This window comes from Chionomys nivalis, chromosome 23 (assembly GCF_950005125.1).
Source record: "Chionomys nivalis chromosome 23, mChiNiv1.1, whole genome shotgun sequence".
NCBI classification, from domain to species: domain Eukaryota; kingdom Metazoa; phylum Chordata; class Mammalia; order Rodentia; family Cricetidae; genus Chionomys; species Chionomys nivalis.
The window spans coordinates 14,017,777-14,036,361 of NC_080108.1; the positions used below are offsets into that span (position 1 = coordinate 14,017,777).

The following is an 18,585-nucleotide window of genomic DNA, read 5'->3' on the forward strand; positions in this document are numbered from 1 at the left end:
AACCGTTGTCAGACTTCCAGATGAGGTGGCTTGGCACCCGAGAGCCATCGGGGTATCCGGTTCCCAGCTACGACTCGCAATGCCTCCAGACTGGCATACCTGACTGTGGATCAGAGGTTTCCCTGGGGATGTGATTTTGTCACTGGAAGGGATCTGACATAGTCTAGGAACTTGGGGATGTCATTACTGTGGGGGTTGCATCTGGGGTTGGGACCAGAGAGGTGACAGATGTTGGACAGTGCCCACTCAGCGCCCACCACGGAGACAATCTGACCCTAGGAATCAATAATGTTGAAGGAGAGAAACCCTGTATGGACGGATGACCAACCAAGGCAGAAGCTCAAGTGATGGTGGTCAGCTGTTATGGTGAAGGAGGAGAAGTGGGCCAGTTGGAGCAGCAGGTCACAAAGCTAAAGTTAAGGACCCTGCGGAGTCTCAGGTCAGAGGCAGCTCTGCCTTCCCGAGGACAAGCCTTAAGGGAACCAGGGCAAGGCATGCAGCACGTATCCGGCAAATGCCTGGCAGACAGGGCTGCACCCAAAGCATTTATTAGGTGCCTAATTGTGGGTAGCACTCATTGGGCACAGAAGGGGAGGCCGAAGACTTCCAGCTGGCCAGAGGAAGCCATTAAAGCACCGAGTGACCAGGATGGAGAGAAGCCAGCGGGGAAAAGGTAAGTGCAGACCCACCCCAATAAATGAGAAAATGAGAAAGGCTGGTTATGTTGGGATCCGGTTCCAACGTGACCAGATATGTCACTGCCGCATCACTTCTAGCTTGAGGCTCCTCCCCCCACCTACAGACACCAATTGGCCTGTCATATAAAGGGTTTTTTCCCAAAGTGGTTTAGCCGGAACTGGAAAGTTACTGCCTGGCGTGACAGGAGCCTCACCGGGGCACCAGCAGCCAACAGGGAAGCCAAAGGGACCGGCAGGGATGGATCGTCGTGGGTTCTCTGGAGTTAGACGGTGAAGTATGGGCAATGCTTTACTCCGTTTTGCATGACTTGAAGCTTTTGCTATTGTATTATAGGAGCTAGGGAGATACTGCTGAAGGTTCAGGTGAGAGAAAGGACGCAAGCAGAAAGCTGCCCCATCCCTCCAGGGACAGGAAGTACCCTGTATACACACAGGCTGCGTGTATGGTGACTTAAACCAAGGGTGACTGCTACTGAAGGCTTCTGGGTGCCTCAGGGTGGGGAAGGTTTGAGAGGTGGAGGCTCCCGCAGTTCCCCAAGGGGACAAAGGGACTGGGTGGATTTTAGCGCTCTGTGGTTAATTATGGATCAGCTTTATCTAAGCATAAAGAGAGACTGGTCCTTTCCTCTTACTTCCACCCCTCCAGAGGGCCCTGCTTCTCCCATCTCTAGACTCCAGTCACTCCAGGTCCTAGGGATTCTGTAAAACAGATAAGTGTCACCGTGGGGGACTCGGCAGGAGTTGAGTGTCGGAGGCAGCTTAGGTTGCAGGTCAGTAGGTAGGAGAACAGAACTACAGACAGAAATTATTTCACCAAGGTGAGGCCTTCTGCCGCTCACTAGCCGAGAAAGACTTCCAGATCCTGGCCAGCAGAACTGTTGCAAATGCAATCTTTGTGAACTTCCAAACTGGAGAGGAACAGAGTGGAAGCGGCTGTGGGTTAAGCCGGGCAGCTGCTCAACCCGCTGGGTCCCTCCACGTATCCCTCTCCCTCAATGAGGTGCCTGTATAGATTCTGTCCAGCCAGGCAGCATCAGCGGGGAAGATCACCGAGATGCCTCTGGGCCCAACCTCCAAGGATGGGCGAAACCACAGAGGCTTTCATTCTAGGGTGACCTTTTTTTAGGTCACAGGACAATCGGGAGGGGCACTGGGGGGACTCCCCTGCTAGATAGGGCCAACCCTGTCCCTGTTTCCCCTAAATGGGTGCTGTTGCTCACAGCCTGAGGAAGAACTCTGACTCACTTCCGGCCTCAGACTCACCACAGGAGTATTGTTCTTCCCGACTGTGCATGGGGTAGGCTGGTAGGGGCTCCCCCATAATGGCCCCCACAGTTCCCGGCTCCTTCTAAGAGTCTGGGAGGAGCCAGAAGGATGGACAGGTCCTCCTGGCCTTGAGGACCCTGTGTCCATAGTGTTTTTAAGGGTGCTCAAATTATAACAGACTCCATTAACTGCATACACATTTACTGAAGGGTAAACTGAGGCTCTGGGAACTTAAGGTTGTCATAATGCAAAATAGCGCCACAGGGATTGGAACTCAACTTTGCTGGATGATTTGCCACATGAATGACTTTAGGAATACACACACACACACACACACACACATATATATATTTCGGGGGGATTTTGAGACAAAGTGTTAATATGCAGTCTTAATCCTGCCTCTGCCTCCCCAGTTCTGGGATTACCGGCAAGTGCTACCACTCCTGGCTCCTTGGCATATTTAACCTTCCTGGGTCTAAACCCCATCCTCAGAAGAACAGTCTAGGGATGCAGAAAAGATCCCTAAACAACCGCTGTGTAAACTTCATGGGGTTTGCGGTTCGGGTGAAGCCAATCCACATGGAGCCGGCTTAGGATAGTGCCTAGCCCGGAGGAGCACTCAGCGGCTTTACCCCCGTGTTAAAGACCCTCAGGAGAGGATGGGATAGCATTTTGTAGCCAGGTTATCTCACAGACAGCAAGAAGGGTTTGGGCAGAGGCTGCTGACGACCTTGGAACAACCCAGCCTGGGAAGTTCTTGGCCCCGTTTCCCCTCTTCTTTCTCAGCTCCAGCAGAATGTCGACCTCGGCCAAGTAGCACAGCCGTTTTCTAGGGCAGGGACCCAGGGAGGGAAGGGTTCTGGCTGGTATATTCTAAGTAGCTTGGCGTGAAGCGCTGCCAAATCCGAGGCCTGCTAAGTTGTGTGACTTAAGGAAAATTATTTAAACTTTGTGTGCCTCAGTTTCCTTATCTGTAAAGTGGGATTATTAAATCAGCCTGAACGGATTATGTGGATTAAAGAATGTACAGAAGGAGAAGATAATGTGAACTGATTGGCCCAGTGCCTGGCTCTCCGTTGTTGCAGGGGGCGGGGAGGAGGGGGGGAGACCAAACATAAAAGGGGGTGGGCTATTTCTGTTTATCCACCTGTCTCTACAGAAGCAAATAAAAGTCTGCCTCCTCTAGCAGGAGGCGCGAGGGCTGCCCTGCCGCCGCCGTGAGGTCCGACCAGTGAGGGAGTGGAGTTGCCCCAGGTCCGCCATCCCAGGGCGCTTCCCGGGACTGTCCCCCAAACTCAGGGCTCTGGAGCCGGGACCGCGGGGAAGGCAGGGCCAGCCTGGGTTCCCCACGACTCCCGGCCCCTTCCCTCGCCTTCCCAACGGCGTCTCTGAGACCGCCTGCCGGGGAGTTCGCGGGGCCGAGAGCCGAGCCCGGCGTGGACGGAGGGGCCGCGCTCCTACCCGCCCCGCCGGCAGCCGCAGCCAGGGCGCCCTAAAGGCCACGGGGCCCGCCGCGTGGGGCGCTCGGAACGCTCGCCCGGCACAGGCGGCGAGCGGGCCGGGCCGGCGACGGCCGCGGAGCGCGGAGGTGGCGCCGCGAGGGGGAGGGGCGCGGCGCGGAGGAGGAGGAGGAGCCGGGGCCGCCGCCGCCGCCGCCGCCGTGACAGCGGCCCGAGTAAACAAGCCGCGCCGCCGCGGCCGGGCCGCTGCCCCCGCCCGCGCCCGAGCCCAGGCCGAGCCTTGCCCTGGTCGCCGGCCGGGCCGAGGCCGCGCCGCCGCGCCTCCCCGCCTGCGCGCTGTGACGCCGCTGCCGGGCGCGGGGACCGCCCGAGCCAGGCCCCCGCCGCCGGGCTCCGCGCTCGGCCGAGGGCTGCCGAGCAGCCGCGGCCGGCACTCGCCCGGAAAAGTTTCCCCGCCCGGGCTCCCTAGGGTAAGCGGCGAGGGCGCGCGGCCCCGGGGCCGGGAAGGCGGCGCGCCGGGGAGCCGGGCCCGGAGCTGGCGTGGGGAGGGGGGGAGGGAGCGCGGAACCGGGCGGCGCAGCCCCGGGCCTCGCCGGCCGCCGGTCTCTGGCCGCGGGTTCCCGGCCGCCGCGGTGGGAGGACGGGAGCAGCGCAGTCCACCTGAGCGCGGGGCTTGGGGCCCGCGCCGGTACTTTTCCGCTGGGGCCGGGGCGAGCCCTCTGACCTCAGGAAACGCCGGCGGGGCCCCTGCTGGGGCGGGCCGGGCAGAGCATTCCCAGGGCGCTGGGTGCTCACGCCTGCCCCGCCGACCTCCGGAGCCCCGGCGGCTCGGGCCTGTGCCCCCCCACCCCGCGGGACGCGCTCCTGGTAGGGACACGGGGTCCTCGGGCGGAGGACCGCACACCTGTGCCGCCGGAGCAGCCGGGGGCGGGATCGGCGGGCGGGCGCGCGCAGGCCGGCTCGGGGAGGTCTGGGTTTGCCTCCTGCCGAGGCCTTGGCGGAGGCCCCTGCTGCCCCCGTCGGGTGGCTTGGTCGAGGGGCGGCCTGCTTGCCAGACAGGTCTGACGGCAGACGCTGGTCTGGTCAGTGCCTACTTTCCCCACCGCCTCTGGACCTTGGCGCCTGGGGGAAGGCGACTTTCATCCCTCTGGAGCTCTGGGGTTCTCTTTGACTTGGGAAGTACCAAAGCAATGCAGGTGATGTGGCCCAGGGAGGGCCTGTGGCTGCTGGCCAGGTGTGGGCACAGCGAAGGAGAGTGGCTGAGCAGATTCGGTGTTTGTTTGTTTCCTATATTGGGCTTCTATCTAAAATTTACATTTTTAAGATTTGTTGGCTTTTCTTTAAAAAAAAAAAAAGTTAAAGCCGCTGGCTTTTAATAGTTTTTAACCACCAAGGAAACTGAGGCCCAGAAAGAGGAAATGACTTGTGTAAGATCACACAAGGAACAGTAGTTGAGCCAGGACTAGGAGTTAGAATTCCATGGGAGTGTGTGTGTGCCGGTAACAGACCTGCCTTGGGGTCTCTGCTAGAAAGAGACCTGACCGGGTTTCCCGGTAGTCTTCTGTGACTTGCTCTGTGCTGCTGTCTCAGCCAGGTCTCCAGGCCCCAGGAAACAACAGCCACACCTGGTGGTTGGTGCAGTTCTGATACCTGGGCTGTCTCTGTTGGCAGGTTCTAGAGAGGGAGAGAAAGACTTTGCCCAAGAAAACAGCTAGGGACAGCACCAAGGCTCAGTCTGTAGCCGGGTCCCAGAGCTGAGTGCTGGGCAGGACTGACCCAGAGAAGCTAGAAATATATCCAGCCTCCTGGTTTGAGACAACCGGGACTCAGAGGGTGAGTCAGAGTCTGGGATGGGGGTGGGGAGAAGCGTGTTCATTCATTGTTCTCAGCGTGTGTGTTGGGGGGGTCCTCTATGTCAGATGTTGAGGCATGGCTGTCTGATATCTGCTGTCCATTGCCTACCCTTGCCGTAGGTGAGGACACTTGGTGGAGGGAGGCAGATCACCTTTCTTAGGGGTGGGGAGATTCCCATCCTGTTCATTTGTGCCTGAAGCGTGGATGCTTGCTCGTGGACTGCTGCAAGGTAATTCAGTAGTTGGTTAATCACCTCTAACACCAGGCAGTTGTGGCTCCATCTACGGTTTGCCAGAACCTGGGCTGGACCCAGACGAACCCTGCCGGAATTCGGAAACTGTAGGCAGGTCTCCCAACTTTGGGCCCGGAGTCTGCCTAGTGTCTAAACCCAAGAGGTTTAGATGTTACAGGAGAACAGGCCTTGCTTCCATACGATTCTGCCTCTAAGCCCCACATCTTCTTAAATGAGGGCTTGGGGTCCCTGTACCCCTTAGTACTGGAGCCTCTGATTAGCCATAAATAGTGGCTTTATCTCCCAAGGGGACAGGGAACTGGAACTCCCAGGCATGTCTTGGGAGCCCTTTGGACTCTGCCCTTCAGGCATGGATTCTGCATTGTGGATGTCTCCTGCCATCAGCTGTCAGGTTATTTTGGTGTAAACTGAAAATACTCCAGGAATTGTGTGTGGAGTCCCCTCAGCCCGTGGGGTGAGACAGCAGCAGTTAGGGAGGCCTGTTGTAGCTCCCTGAGAATCCGGTGGCGAGCAGATCTGTCCTGCTCTGCTGAGGTAACATTCACGTCGCCATCTGAGTGAATGGCCACCTCTGACTGGGACTATGGAGTGGTGGTAGTGGTGGTGGTGGGCGGGGCATCAGGATCTTGGGCACATTTAAACACTTGGCCCTGAGACAGGATATCCCCAGCAGCCTACTGGAGCCTGCCCTAGCTTTCACCTACCCCAGGAGCTTGGCTTGTGGTTAGCTGGGGGCCCTTTCTGGGGACAGTTATGTGGCCCCTGGTAGAGAGGTCCTGCTGTCTGTTTGCTGAAGGAGGAAAAACAACACTCAGGACTATTGATTCAGCCTCACCTTGGTGCTCCTGGCTCAGCAGCCAGTGTTTGCCCTGACTGCCCGGCTCAGATTACGCAAGGTGGTGGGTCAGGAACAAGCAAGGGGGCAGCTCTGAGCCCTGCCTCTAAAGATGGCTGTCATCTTAGTCCTAGAGGGAGGTGAAGCCTCAGGAATCGCTTGTGCTCAGAGCATGGTTTCCCAGCCCCCCCCAAACTTAAGTCACCCACTCTTTCCTTGCAGGGACTCTGTTTTCAAAGAACTCCTATAGCTAACCGTTTTTGCTGAACTGGGATACCCTAATGAGCTGGGTAGACCCTGTACGTTTTTTAAAGAGCTAGCATGTTATTCTTTTATAAAATATAGCTAGGTATGAGAACATACGATCGCACAAAGACAAGAAATAACAGTTCCTGCTCAGATTCTCACCATCTCCAGGGAACCATTGTTAGCATTTCAGTGGGTGTCCTTCCAGATTTTGTTTTGGTTTTGTATAAACATGCATCTATAGTTTTAAGAAAACAAAATGGAATCCTGTGTACATACCATTTTATAATGTATCTTTCTTTCTTTGGATGTTGTTTGTTTTTTATTTTGAATGACTCAAGCCCTGCTTGTGTCTGTTTGGCTGACCCTTAGGAGTAGGAGCTGGATTCTTGCAGAGACATTTCAGGGGTTTGTGGAGTGTGCGCGTGTCTGGTGAAGCTGGGGATGTTGGATCCCTCGGAGCTGCAATTATAAGCAGTTGTGACCCATGCACTACAGGTGCTGGGACCAGCCTGGTCCTCGGGAACTATGAGTGCTCTTACCTCAGAGCCAGCCCTGACCACTGTTGTTTGTTTGTTTGTTTTTTGTTTTGAGGCCTGCTCTCTTCCCAAGCCTGAAGCTTGTGAATTTGGATAGGTTGGCCAGCCAACAAGCCCCAGGGATCCTGGTGTCTCTCCCTGCTCCCAGTGCAGGCTGCCAAGCCTACTTTTTTATGTGGGTCCTGGGACTCTAAACTCTGGTCCTCACACTGGGGAAGCAGTGAATGTCCTTCCTGAGCCATCTTCCCAACCCCTCAGGTGTTTGTTTTATCCACCCCCCCGAAACGCCTGTTAGCCTAAGCATTGAAGACAGGAAAACAGTATTAGTGTGTGATGAGAACGGACTGACGCGTCGTCCTTTCTTGTTCCCTCAGAGCCGGCTCTCATCCTGCCCTCCAGCCCTGCCCATCTCGGCCTCATGCCCCCACCAGTCAGCTCCGGGCCCCCGGCAGTGAGCAGGCACGTGGCAGCCGAGGCCCTGTAACCAGGCCAGGGAGACGGGAGCTCCGGGGTCCCAGTCATCTGCCCCCCCATGGAGCTGAGGCCCTGGTTGCTATGGGTGGTAGCAGCAGCAGGAGCCTTGGTCCTGCTAGCAGCTGATGCTCGTGGCCAAAAGGTCTTCACCAACACTTGGGCTGTGCACATCTCTGGAGGCCCAGCTGTGGCTGACAGCCTGGCATGGAAGCATGGGTTCCACAACCTGGGCCAGGTAGGTTTCTTACCTGGCCTATTGGTATAACTTCAGGACAATGCCCTGTGGTGAGGAGGGTGAGGGCAGGGGCTTTTGTACTGTAAAGCAGTTTGTCTTCCAGGGCATCTGAACAAGAGGCAGGTTCTGGGTGACTGGGATGGGATCTGTGACATTGCTCTGTTAGTGGGCTTTTATCATAGGTTGCTTAGAAAGCCCAGCACATCTAAATGAGGGGTGTCCATCTCTATCACTTGCCTGTTATCGTGGGTCCTAGTAGCGAACAGATGCCCCCCCACACCACTTGTCTTTGTGAGCTCCCCAGCAGCCTTGTCCACCCCCTTTCTTCCTCCCCCAGGGACTGCCAGATGGAAGGCCCATCTCAGTCTCGCTGCTTTATTACAGATCTTCGGTGACTATTACCACTTCAGGCACAGAGCAGTGACAAAGCGGTCCCTGTCACCTCACCGCCCGCGGCACAGCCGGCTACAGAGGGAGCCTCAAGTAAGTGTGGCCCTGGTCCTTCTGGCTCCCATCCCCTTCTGTTCTGAGCGCCCCCAACACTTCGCACCCCCTACACACTTATCCACTTATCCACTTCATTCCCAGGTAAAGTGGCTGGAGCAGCAGGTCGTAAAGCGAAGGACCAAGAGGGACGTGTATCAGGAGCCCACAGACCCCAAGTTCCCCCAGCAGTGGTACCTGGTATGCTGACTTCCTGGGTTCTGGTCTTCTCCCCACCACTGGGAAGGGCTGTGCGTGGATGAGGCTCACTCTGGGGCTTCTGATTCTTCCCCCCTTTTCTCTGCCTCTAGCCCACTGGGTCTCAACCTTCCCATTGCTGCAGCTCCTCATGTTGTGGTGACCCCACCCATGAAATTATTTCATTGCTACTTCATGGCTGCAGTTTTGCTACTGTTTTGAATCATAATGTAAATAATTCGGAGCTAGAGGGTTGCGAGGGGTCATGACCTACAGGTTGAGAACCCCTGCTCTAGCCCGTCCTGCCTTCCCGGAGTCTGTGTGCCCGGTAGAAAGCAGTGGCGGCATTTTAAGATTGAGGTTTGAGGGTGGAACAGGTTCTCTGAGTTAACAACCAAATATTTCTGGTGATGGACTGGTTGTCTCTGCAGTCTGGTGTCACTCAGCGAGACTTGAATGTGAAGGAAGCCTGGGCACAGGGCTTCACAGGTCACGGCATTGTGGTCTCCATCCTGGACGACGGCATCGAGAAGAATCACCCTGACTTGGCAGGCAATTATGTGAGGAGTGGACAAGTGGTTGTGACCCCGGGCAGGGGCCTCTAGGGCCTATTCTGTCAGTGCTGTGGTTAGCACCTCCTGATGACGGCCTGTTCTTACAGGATCCTGGAGCCAGTTTTGACGTCAATGACCAGGACCCCGACCCCCAGCCTCGGTACACACAGATGAATGACAACAGGTGAGGAGTGTGAGTCCTGGCCTCTGGGCCTCTAGGGTGAGTCTGATGTCACATGTCCCACCTAAAAACTGAAGTCTCTCTGGGCATGGTGGCATATTCTTTTAATTTAACCAGCACCTGAGAAGGAGATGTTGGCAGATGCCTGTGAATTTGAGGTCTGGTCTACATAGTGAGTTCCAAGCTAGCCAGGTGCGTAGTGGCTATGCAGTAACAACCAGGGTTGGTGGTGGCGCAGCCTCTAATCCCAGCATTGGGGAGGCAGAGGCGGATGGATCTCTGAGTTCTAGGCCAGCCTGATCTACAGAGTGAGTTCCAGGACAGCCAAGGCAACACAGTAAAACTCTAAAACAAACAACCCCACAACCGAGTATTTGTTTTTGGTCCCAGTCACCCAAGGGAGTTTTAGTTTTGTTCTTTTGAGACATGGTTTCCATATGTAGCCCCGACTGTCCCAGAACTTGCTCTGCAGACCAGGCTGGACTCAAACTCAGATCCTCCGCACCCAGATCCAAGGGAGGTTTTGATCGGAGCAAAGAGGACTACAGGCCCCACAGGGGAAGTGCTGTGTACACACGAGGGATGGTGGATGTAGCTTAAGGTCCTTCCTGATCCTTCCACTCCTCAAGCTCGATCTGCTACACTCTGTCCACCGCACTAATGCTGTGCTCTTGACCCTGGCAGGCACGGCACTCGGTGTGCAGGTGAAGTGGCAGCAGTGGCCAACAACGGTGTCTGTGGTGTAGGTGTGGCTTACAACGCCCGAATTGGAGGTGGGTATGAGCCTTGGCCCTGGGTCCACATTGAAGGTAGTAGGGACCTCTTTGGAAGTTTTCTCTGCCCACAGCCACCTTCCACAGTGGATCTTTAGGCAGCATGCTAGTCTGTGGGAGGTCCTTAGCAATCGGAAAAGCTGGAACCCCAGTGCTGGAAGCATAGGAGAGCAGGTGCCAGCGTCTCCCTTACTCAGCACAACCTTGGATCCCTTGCTCCCCTGAGGCCCCAGGCTCTTCCTAGTGAAGAGTGTGTAGTCTTGGAGAGAAGGTCACATCCTCTGTCCTCTTTGGGTGGTGTTTGTGAAAGGCAGTGGTAGACTGATGGGGCCTTGGTTTCCAGCACTGGCCTCTCCTCTTTCTTGCTCCTCCCTGGGGTTCAGGCTGGGCCTGTGCCTGCGGGTGCCCCTGGCAGCTGGACCCACGCGGCATCCCTTTTCCCACCCCCTCTGCGGCCAGGGGTGCGCATGTTGGATGGCGAGGTGACTGACGCAGTAGAGGCTCGTTCGCTGGGCTTGAACCCCAACCACATCCACATCTACAGCGCCAGCTGGGGCCCTGAGGACGATGGCAAAACTGTGGATGGGCCAGCCCGTCTCGCTGAAGAGGCCTTCTTTCGGGGAGTTAGCCAGGTGAAGTGGGAGTTCAATGCCAGCCCTGGAAATCAGGCTGGCTAATTCTGTCTTTTACATTTGCTCTCTTCCTGGTTTTCTATTTTAGATACTGTTTTTTTTTTCTTTCTCTCTCTTTTTCTTTGTCTTTTGGTTTTCTAAGCAGGGTTTCACCGTGTAATAGCCTTGGCTGTGGTGGAACTCCCTTTGTAGACCAGGCTGACTTTGCACTCACAGAGATCTACTTGCCTTTGCCATCGAGTACTGAGATTAAAGGCGTGAGCCACCACCTCTTGGCCCTTGTTTTTGAAACAAGGTCTTCTATGTGGTTTTGACTGTCCCAGGGTCAAGGTTGCCATGTAACCTTGTAACCCAGGCTAGCCTCGAACTCATGACTCTGCTGCTTCAGCTTCCTGACGTTGAAATTACAGGTGTGCGCCACCATGCCTCCTGGCTTCTGTGTTTAATTTTAATATTGCAAAAGTGGTAAAATGAAATGTTATAGAAGCCAGAGAAATGTTCCAGTGGTTAAGAGCACTGGCTGCTCTTGTAGAGAACCTGCAAATAGTTCTCAGAACCCACATGGTGGCTCACAGCTATCAGTAACTCCAGTTCCAGGGATCTGGTGCCCTCTTCTGGCCTCTTAGAGCACCAGACACACTTGTACTACATGTACATACATAGAGGCAAAACACTCATAAAAAATCATAAATTTTATGGACTGGAGAGATGGCTTAGCAATCAAGAGCATTGGCTGCTCTTCCAGAGGACCAGAATTCAATTCCCAGCACCCATGTGGCAGCTCACAACTGTCTGTAATTCCGGTTCCCCAGGGATCTGGCACCCTCATATAGACATACATGCACATTAAAAAATTTTAAAACTAAATGTTATTAAAATATTAAGGAGTTGGAGACTGACAGTGAATAAATGACGTTTGAATAAGGTTCTGATTTTTGGGGTTTTTTTGTTTGTTTTTGTTTTTGTTTTTCAAGACAAGGTTTCCCTGTGTAACAGTCCTAGCTGTCCTAGAACTGACTCTTGTAGACCAGGCTGGCCTCACAGGGATTCGCCTGCCTCTGCCTCCCGAGTGCTGGGATTAAAGGCATGCGCAACTACTGCCCAGCCAAGGTCCTGATTTTTTAAATTTTATTTTTATTTTATATGTGTAAATGTTTTAATGGTTTGCATGTATGTGCACCACATGCTCACCTGTTGAAGTTCCTGAAACTGGGATTATGGATGGCTGTGAGCCACCATGAGTGCTGAGAATCAAACCCAGGTCTTCTTCAAGAGCAACAGGTTCCCTTAACTGCTGAGCTAATTCTCCAGCCCTGACTTTTTTTTTTAATTGGAGCAAAGATTACAGTGTTATATATTGAGCATAGACATTACATATTTTAGGCAGGTCCTCTGCCGTGGAGCTGCATCCCGTCCTGAGACCATGGGTTTGATCTCAGCATCACCACAGATAATACGTGACAGGGTCTAAGAGAGATGTTGGCAAGTACAGCATCTGCACACAGCTGGATGACCTGAGTTCAAGCCCCAGTGCCCATATACATGTGGAAGGAGAGAACCAGCTCCGGATAGTTGTTCTCTGACCACCACATGGGCACCATGGCATGCACAGCCGCAGCACATATCATATAGTAATTGTTTGAGAGAGAGACCATCCATTACCCCATCCTGTGGGGATCACACCACTCTGAACCTAGGCTGCTTTGATTTGATGCCCAAGCCTAAGTGTGCATACATACTGATCTATAGGGCTCTTTAGGTGGATCCAAGAAGTGAGCTGAGACCCCAGAGATGGGGCTCCCATCTTCTCAGGCTGCTGCAGCATCTTCCTACTGCACCTCTGTACCCCTTATCGTCCCCAACTCATGCCCCATCTTGAGTAACCTTGGCCTGCTTTGTTCACAGGGTCGTGGGGGGTTGGGCTCCATCTTCGTCTGGGCCTCGGGGAATGGGGGCCGGGAGCATGACAGCTGCAACTGTGACGGCTACACCAACAGCATCTACACCTTGTCCATCAGCAGCGCCACGCAGTTTGGCAACGTGCCCTGGTACAGTGAGGCCTGCTCCTCCACGCTGGCCACCACCTACAGCAGTGGCAACCAGAATGAGAAGCAGATTGTGAGTCTCCCCGGCTTGGGAGCTGGGTCAGAAGGCTTCTTGTTCTCTGCTCGGGGCCCCGTTAGATCTCATCTGCTCTCATCCTTGTGTGGCCTTGTGGAATGTGCGCCGTGAGCTCGAGTCCCTCCTAGACTCTTGAGGGCTGCAAAAGAAGTACAGTCTCGCCGGGCGGTGGTGGCGCACGCCTTTAATCCCAGCACTCGGGAGGCAGAGGCAGGCGGATCTCTGTGAGTTCCAGGCCAGCCCGGTCTACAGAGCTAGTTCCAGGACAGGCTCCAAAGCCACAGAGAAACCCTGTCTCAAAAAACCAAAAAAAAAAAAAAAAAAAAAAAAAGAAGTACAGTCTCCCTGAAAACCTGCTTTCCTCCAACCTCTGATTGATCCACCTTAATCCTTGAGAGAAGGGGCTGTGCATGTTAACAAGGTAGAAGCTGGGGCCCAAGTGTCTTGACTTCTGGGGTACTGAGTATTCTAGGCAGGACAGGCAGGTGGCTCCTTTACTCTTCCCAACATCCATCATGGTTTCAACACCATTGTCCTCTGGCAGGTGACAACTGATTTGAGGCAGAAGTGCACAGAATCTCACACGGGCACCTCAGCTTCTGCCCCGTTGGCAGCTGGCATCATTGCTCTCACCCTGGAGGCCAAGTAAGTGGACAAGCAGCCCCTGTCCCAGCAGCGCTCTCTGTAAAGGAGCTGTTTTCTCCTGCTGTGTTCAAGAAAGCCTGACCCTTAGACTTTCCCTTCTTTTCAGTAAGAACCTCACCTGGCGGGACATGCAGCACCTGGTGGTACAGACCTCAAAGCCAGCCCACCTCAATGCTAATGATTGGGCCACCAACGGTGTGGGCCGGAAAGGTAAGGGATGGTGACCCAGAGGTTTAGACTCTGAGGTAGGATGGGGCACTCCTGCTTCCCTATTGACCCTTCCCTGTCTCTGCAGTGAGCCATTCGTATGGCTATGGGCTGTTGGATGCAGGTGCCATGGTGGCCCTGGCTCAGAACTGGACAACAGTGCCCCCCCAGCGGAAGTGCATCATTGACATCTTGGTGGAACCCAAGTAAAAACTGGGCCCTGAGTGGGGGGGAGCAAATCGGCCTGAGAGTTCTGGGACACCCGCTGGCCACTCCTGTCCTGCTGACTCACGGGTGCTTTCTGCATAGGGACATTGGCAAACGGCTAGAGGTGCGCAAGTCTGTGACGGCATGCCTGGGCGAGCCCAACCACATCACCCGGCTGGAACATGCTCAGGCACGGCTCACCCTGTCTTACAACCGCCGTGGTGACCTGGCCATCCACCTTGTCAGCCCCATGGGCACCCGCTCCACCTTACTGGCTGCCAGGTGCTCACCATGTCCCCTTTGACTCTCACTTCCAGATCATTGTCACTTTATCTCCAAGACTCCAGCAAGCATCAGGGACACTTGGGGGAGGGACAGCCATGTCCTCTGGGACTCCCCCATCACGGGAATCCTTGCCTGAGACCCATTTTTCATGCCAGTTGTGTGTGTCCCCTTGTGAAATAGTCCCCTGGTTAAGAACATCTGGGAAACAGCCTTCCTAGAAAGCATTTCCAGTCTATGAGGTTGCCACTTGGGACGAACAGCGTATGTCCCATATGTCGTGGGCTAGGTGTCCCCTCTAGATGGCTACATGGAACTCTCTTCCTCCAGACCCCATGACTACTCCGCTGATGGGTTTAATGACTGGGCTTTCATGACAACTCATTCCTGGGATGAGGACCCCTCTGGCGAATGGGTCCTAGAGATTGAAAACACCAGCGAAGCCAACAACTATGGTATGGAGAGTAGGGGTGGGGGGCTGCTGGGCTCTAGGCTGTTGACACGGTGCTCATGCCCTTGATCCTTCTCTTATGAACCCGGGAATAGGGACGCTGACCAAGTTTACGCTTGTACTATATGGCACAGCTCCTGAGGGGCTCTCTACACCTCCTGAAAGCAGCGGCTGCAAAACCCTCACCTCCAGCCAGGCCTGCGTGGGTCAGTAGTGGATGTGGTTATGGCTGGGAAGGTTGCAGGGATGGGAGTGGAATGGTGGAGTCAGAGGGGACAATGATGGTCTCGCAGCTAAAGAAAAAAGGCTCCTGGGGACAGTAGGTCCACTGTGGCTGGACCTCGGGTAGAGAGTTCAGTGGCTTAGAGGCTGCAATGCCCTTGACTAATGCTCCCCGTCCTCTCTTGTGCTGGCAGTGTGCGAGGAAGGCTTCTCATTGCACCAGAAAAGCTGTGTCCAGCACTGCCCACCGGGCTTCACACCCCAAGTCCTCGATACACACTACAGCACTGAGAACGATGTGGAGATCATCCGTGCCAGCGTCTGCACCCCCTGTCACACCTCATGTGCCACATGCCAGGGCCCAGCTCCCACAGACTGCCTCAGCTGCCCCAGCCATGCCTCCCTGGACCCTGTGGAGCAAACCTGCTCCCGGCAAAGCCAGAGCAGCCGAGAGTCTCGGCCTCAGCAGCAGCCTCCTGCACTGCACCCAGAGGTGGAGGTAGAGCCCCGGCTGCAGGCTGGGCTGCTGCCCTCTCATCTGCCTGAGGTGGTGGCCGGCCTCAGCTGCGTTTTCATCGTGCTGGTCTTTGGTACCGTCTTCCTGGTCTTGCAGCTACGCTCTGGCTTCAGCTTCCGGGGAGTGAAGGTGTACACCATGGACCGCGGCCTCGTTTCCTACAAGGGGCTGCCCCCAGAAGCCTGGCAGGAGGAGTGCCCATCTGACTCAGAAGAGGATGAGGGCCGGGGCGAGAGGACCGCCTTTATCAAAGACCAGAGCGCCCTTTGACGAGCCCACTCCCACCCCATCAAATTGATCCCTTCCTCGGGCACTTTTTAATTCACCAAAGTATTTTTTTATCTTGGGACTGGGTTTGGACCCTAGTTGGGAGGTAAGAGGGGCAGACACTGCTTCCTACCCTTGGGCCTACCTGTTTGCCTGAGGTGGGGGACCCAGGAGCCTCACACCCTCCCACCCCTCCACATGGAGAAGGGGTAAAATCTTTAGGGCAGCTTCCAAGGCCCAGCTGGAGTTCTGCAGAGTGAAGAGGGGCAGCCTTTCTCTGGGTCCTGACCACTGCAGCCCTACCCGTTCCTGCCCCTCAGAAAGCAATAATGGTCCCCATCCAGGCAACAGGGAGGCCGGCCAGGAGGTACTGAAGACGGCGGCCACCTCTCCAAGGGCTTTTGCATCCCCTGACCCTCAAGCTCGTGGGTGAACCTCCACAGCCGCTGCAGTTGTAGGAAGGGACCAAAGCGAAGCAGGCGCTGTCCAGCTCCAGCGTGCCCACCCTTACATGCCCTCAGCCTGCCTCTGCACTCCAGGCCGAGCTGGGCAGGCACGGGCCAAACTAAAGCTCTGGGGGCCTTACGCTGGTGTCCTGACATCCTGTCGATGACACCTTTTCCCCCCTGCCAGGGCCCTGTTTTCTGAGCCCGGGGCTGCCTGGGCTGTTGGCACTCACAGTACCGGAGCCCCTGGGTGGGTGATGGGAAGGGACGGTGGCCCAGCCGGCCCCTCCTGCCTCCCACCCGATGCTGCTTTCCCCTGTGGGGATCTCAGGAGCTGTTTGAGGATATATTTTCACTTTGTGATTATTTCACTTTAGATGCTGATTTTTGTTTTTGTATTTTTAATGGGGGTAGCAGCTGGACCATTGACCTCCTCACACCCATGCCCACCCTGCCCTTCCCATGGCTGCCCAGCCCTGAGGTAGAGGGGCCTGCAGCATATTGCTGAGGAGTAGGGAATAACTAAGCCCCGTGCCCTGAAGAGGCAGGCTGGCCAGGTGGGCTCTAGGAAAGGGGGTTATGGTAAGGGGGGGTAGACTGACATCTGTGTTTCAAATGGGGTTGTGCCAAGGGCTTATGGGTCGCTGGCTCTCCAGTGCCAGGGGTGGGCAGGTGGTGGCACCAAGCCCTTTCTAACACTGTGCCCTGGTGGAGAAAGCATAGCCTATGATGCCCCCCAAGCCCTCTCTTCTGATGTGCCTTTTGCACCCCTCCCATTAGGACAATCAGTCCCCTCCCACCTGGGACCCCCTTTTTCTTTTCCCTAGCCTTTCCTCTGGTACCCAGCCTACCTGCCCAGGGGTGCCCCTTCTGCCCACCCCTCATGGCCATCCCGGCTGGTTTTGTAAGATACTGGGTTGGTACACAGTGATTTTTTTTTCTTGTAATTTAAACAGGCCTGGCATTGTTGGTTCTATTTAATGGACACAAGATAATGTTAGAGGTTTTAAAGTGATTAAACGTGCAGACTATGCAAACCAAGCCTGGTCTCTGGCATGCTTCTCTTGCTCTTCCCAGGACCCTTCACTGGGCTCAGCTGGGGTGGGTGGGAACTGGGGGCCAGTTTGGCTCAGTGGTGCCTTGACTGCAGAAAGCTGAAATGTCTCCAGGGGGCTGGGGCGTCCTGTGCTGAGCAGGTGTGCCAGCTTCCTGGGCAAGGCCTAGAGGGTGGGCCAAGTGAAGTCACCTGGGCACCAGCTACAGAGCTGAGGTCTAAGGGGAGTCCAAGTGAGCCAAGACGACTTGTGTGCTTGTTAGTGGGTGTGCGTGTGCTTGTGTGTGCGCGCTTGTTAGTGTGTGCTTGCTTGTGTGTGCGTGTGCTTGTGTGTGCGCTGCTTGTGTGTGTGCGTGCTTGTGTGTGTGCTTGTTTGTGTATGCATGTGCTTGTTAGTGTTGTGTGTGTCTGCTTGTTAGTGTGTGTGCTTGTGTGTGTTGCATGTGTGCAGCCAGGCAGAAATGGGGCTGGGGGGCTGGGGGAAGGGAGGCCAGGGGATGTAACACAAGCTAGTTTGATCTGGGTAGAGAAGCTTCAGTTGAGAAATTGCCTTTCATCAGACTGGCCTCTGGGCAAGTCTGGGGAGCATTTTCTTAATGGCTGATGTGGAAAAGTCTGGCATACTGGGGGGAGGGGGGTAATCCGGGGAGGGGAGTTACCCCTGGCCAAGGGTATATATGAAAGCAATCTGAGCCAGCCAATAAGCCATGTTCTCCCATGGTTACAGGTTAAGCCCTGGCTTCCCTTAAAAGTGAGTTCTAGCCGGGCGGTGGTGGCGCACGCCTTTAATCCCAGCACTCGGGAGGCAGAAGCAGGCGGATCTCTGTGAGTTCGAGACCAGCCTGGTCTACAAGAGCTAGTTCCAGGACAGGCTCCAAAACCACAGAGAAACCCTGTCTCAAAAAACCAAAAAAAAAAAAAAAAAGTGAGTTCTAATCCAAAAGTCAGATAACCTCTTTTCTCCCCCAAGTTTCTGCCCAGAAATAGAGCTGGGTGTGGTGGTGCTCACCTTTAATCCCAGCTTGGGAGGCAGAGGCAGGTGGATCTGAGTTTGAATCCAGCCTGGCCTACATACTGAATTCCAGGACAGCCAGGAGGACTACGTAGACTCTTAGAAGGGGTGAGGGGGATAGCACACTAGAACTACATGGCTGGGGGTGCCTAAGCCCCCCTGGGAAAGTCATACCCAGCGCTGACCCAGGCTTCCATTGAGACTGAAGCCCTACCTGGGTGCCTGTGCCTGAGCAGCAGGCCTCTGCTCAGGGTATTTATTTGGAAATTTTCTATTCAAATAGAGGCTGACGCCCGAGCTGTGCTTAGGGAATCCAGAGAAAGGACAGGACTAGGCTTCCCTCCTCCCCTGCGTCTGCGTTTGCTGACACCTTAGCACGCTGGCGCTGGCGGGACTCTGAGCACCCTAGGTGCCACTGGGCCCACTCCTTCAATCCCTCCCACTCCATTTTGGGTTCCTTCTCCTTGTTCACG

The 18,585-nt window shown here is 55.2% G+C and overlaps 1 protein-coding gene across 5 annotated transcripts; it reads left to right on the forward strand.

The window, feature by feature from the left end:
* The first annotated feature begins 904 nt into the window (after nt 1-904).
* Nucleotides 905-17,088, forward strand: Furin (furin, paired basic amino acid cleaving enzyme). 5 transcript variants are annotated; one of them, XM_057756109.1, is made up of 17 exons: nt 3,605-3,894; nt 5,096-5,257; nt 7,526-7,860; nt 8,245-8,343; nt 8,449-8,544; nt 8,973-9,101; nt 9,203-9,279; nt 9,961-10,049; nt 10,509-10,681; nt 12,587-12,799; nt 13,347-13,447; nt 13,554-13,657; nt 13,743-13,860; nt 13,964-14,143; nt 14,474-14,598; nt 14,690-14,800; nt 15,011-17,088. In XM_057756109.1, the coding sequence occupies exons 3-17, from the start codon at nt 7,684-7,686 to the stop codon at nt 15,601-15,603; spliced, it is 2,385 nt and encodes a 794-aa protein (XP_057612092.1). In that variant the 5' UTR covers nt 3,605-3,894; nt 5,096-5,257; nt 7,526-7,683; the 3' UTR covers nt 15,604-17,088. The 5 variants fall into 5 exon arrangements, with proteins under 5 accessions (XP_057612095.1, XP_057612092.1, XP_057612091.1 ...); XM_057756112.1 differs by lacking the exons at nt 3,605-3,894; nt 5,096-5,257 and adding an exon at nt 905-973; XM_057756108.1 differs by lacking the exon at nt 5,096-5,257.
* The last annotated feature ends 1,497 nt before the right edge of the window (nt 17,089-18,585 follow it).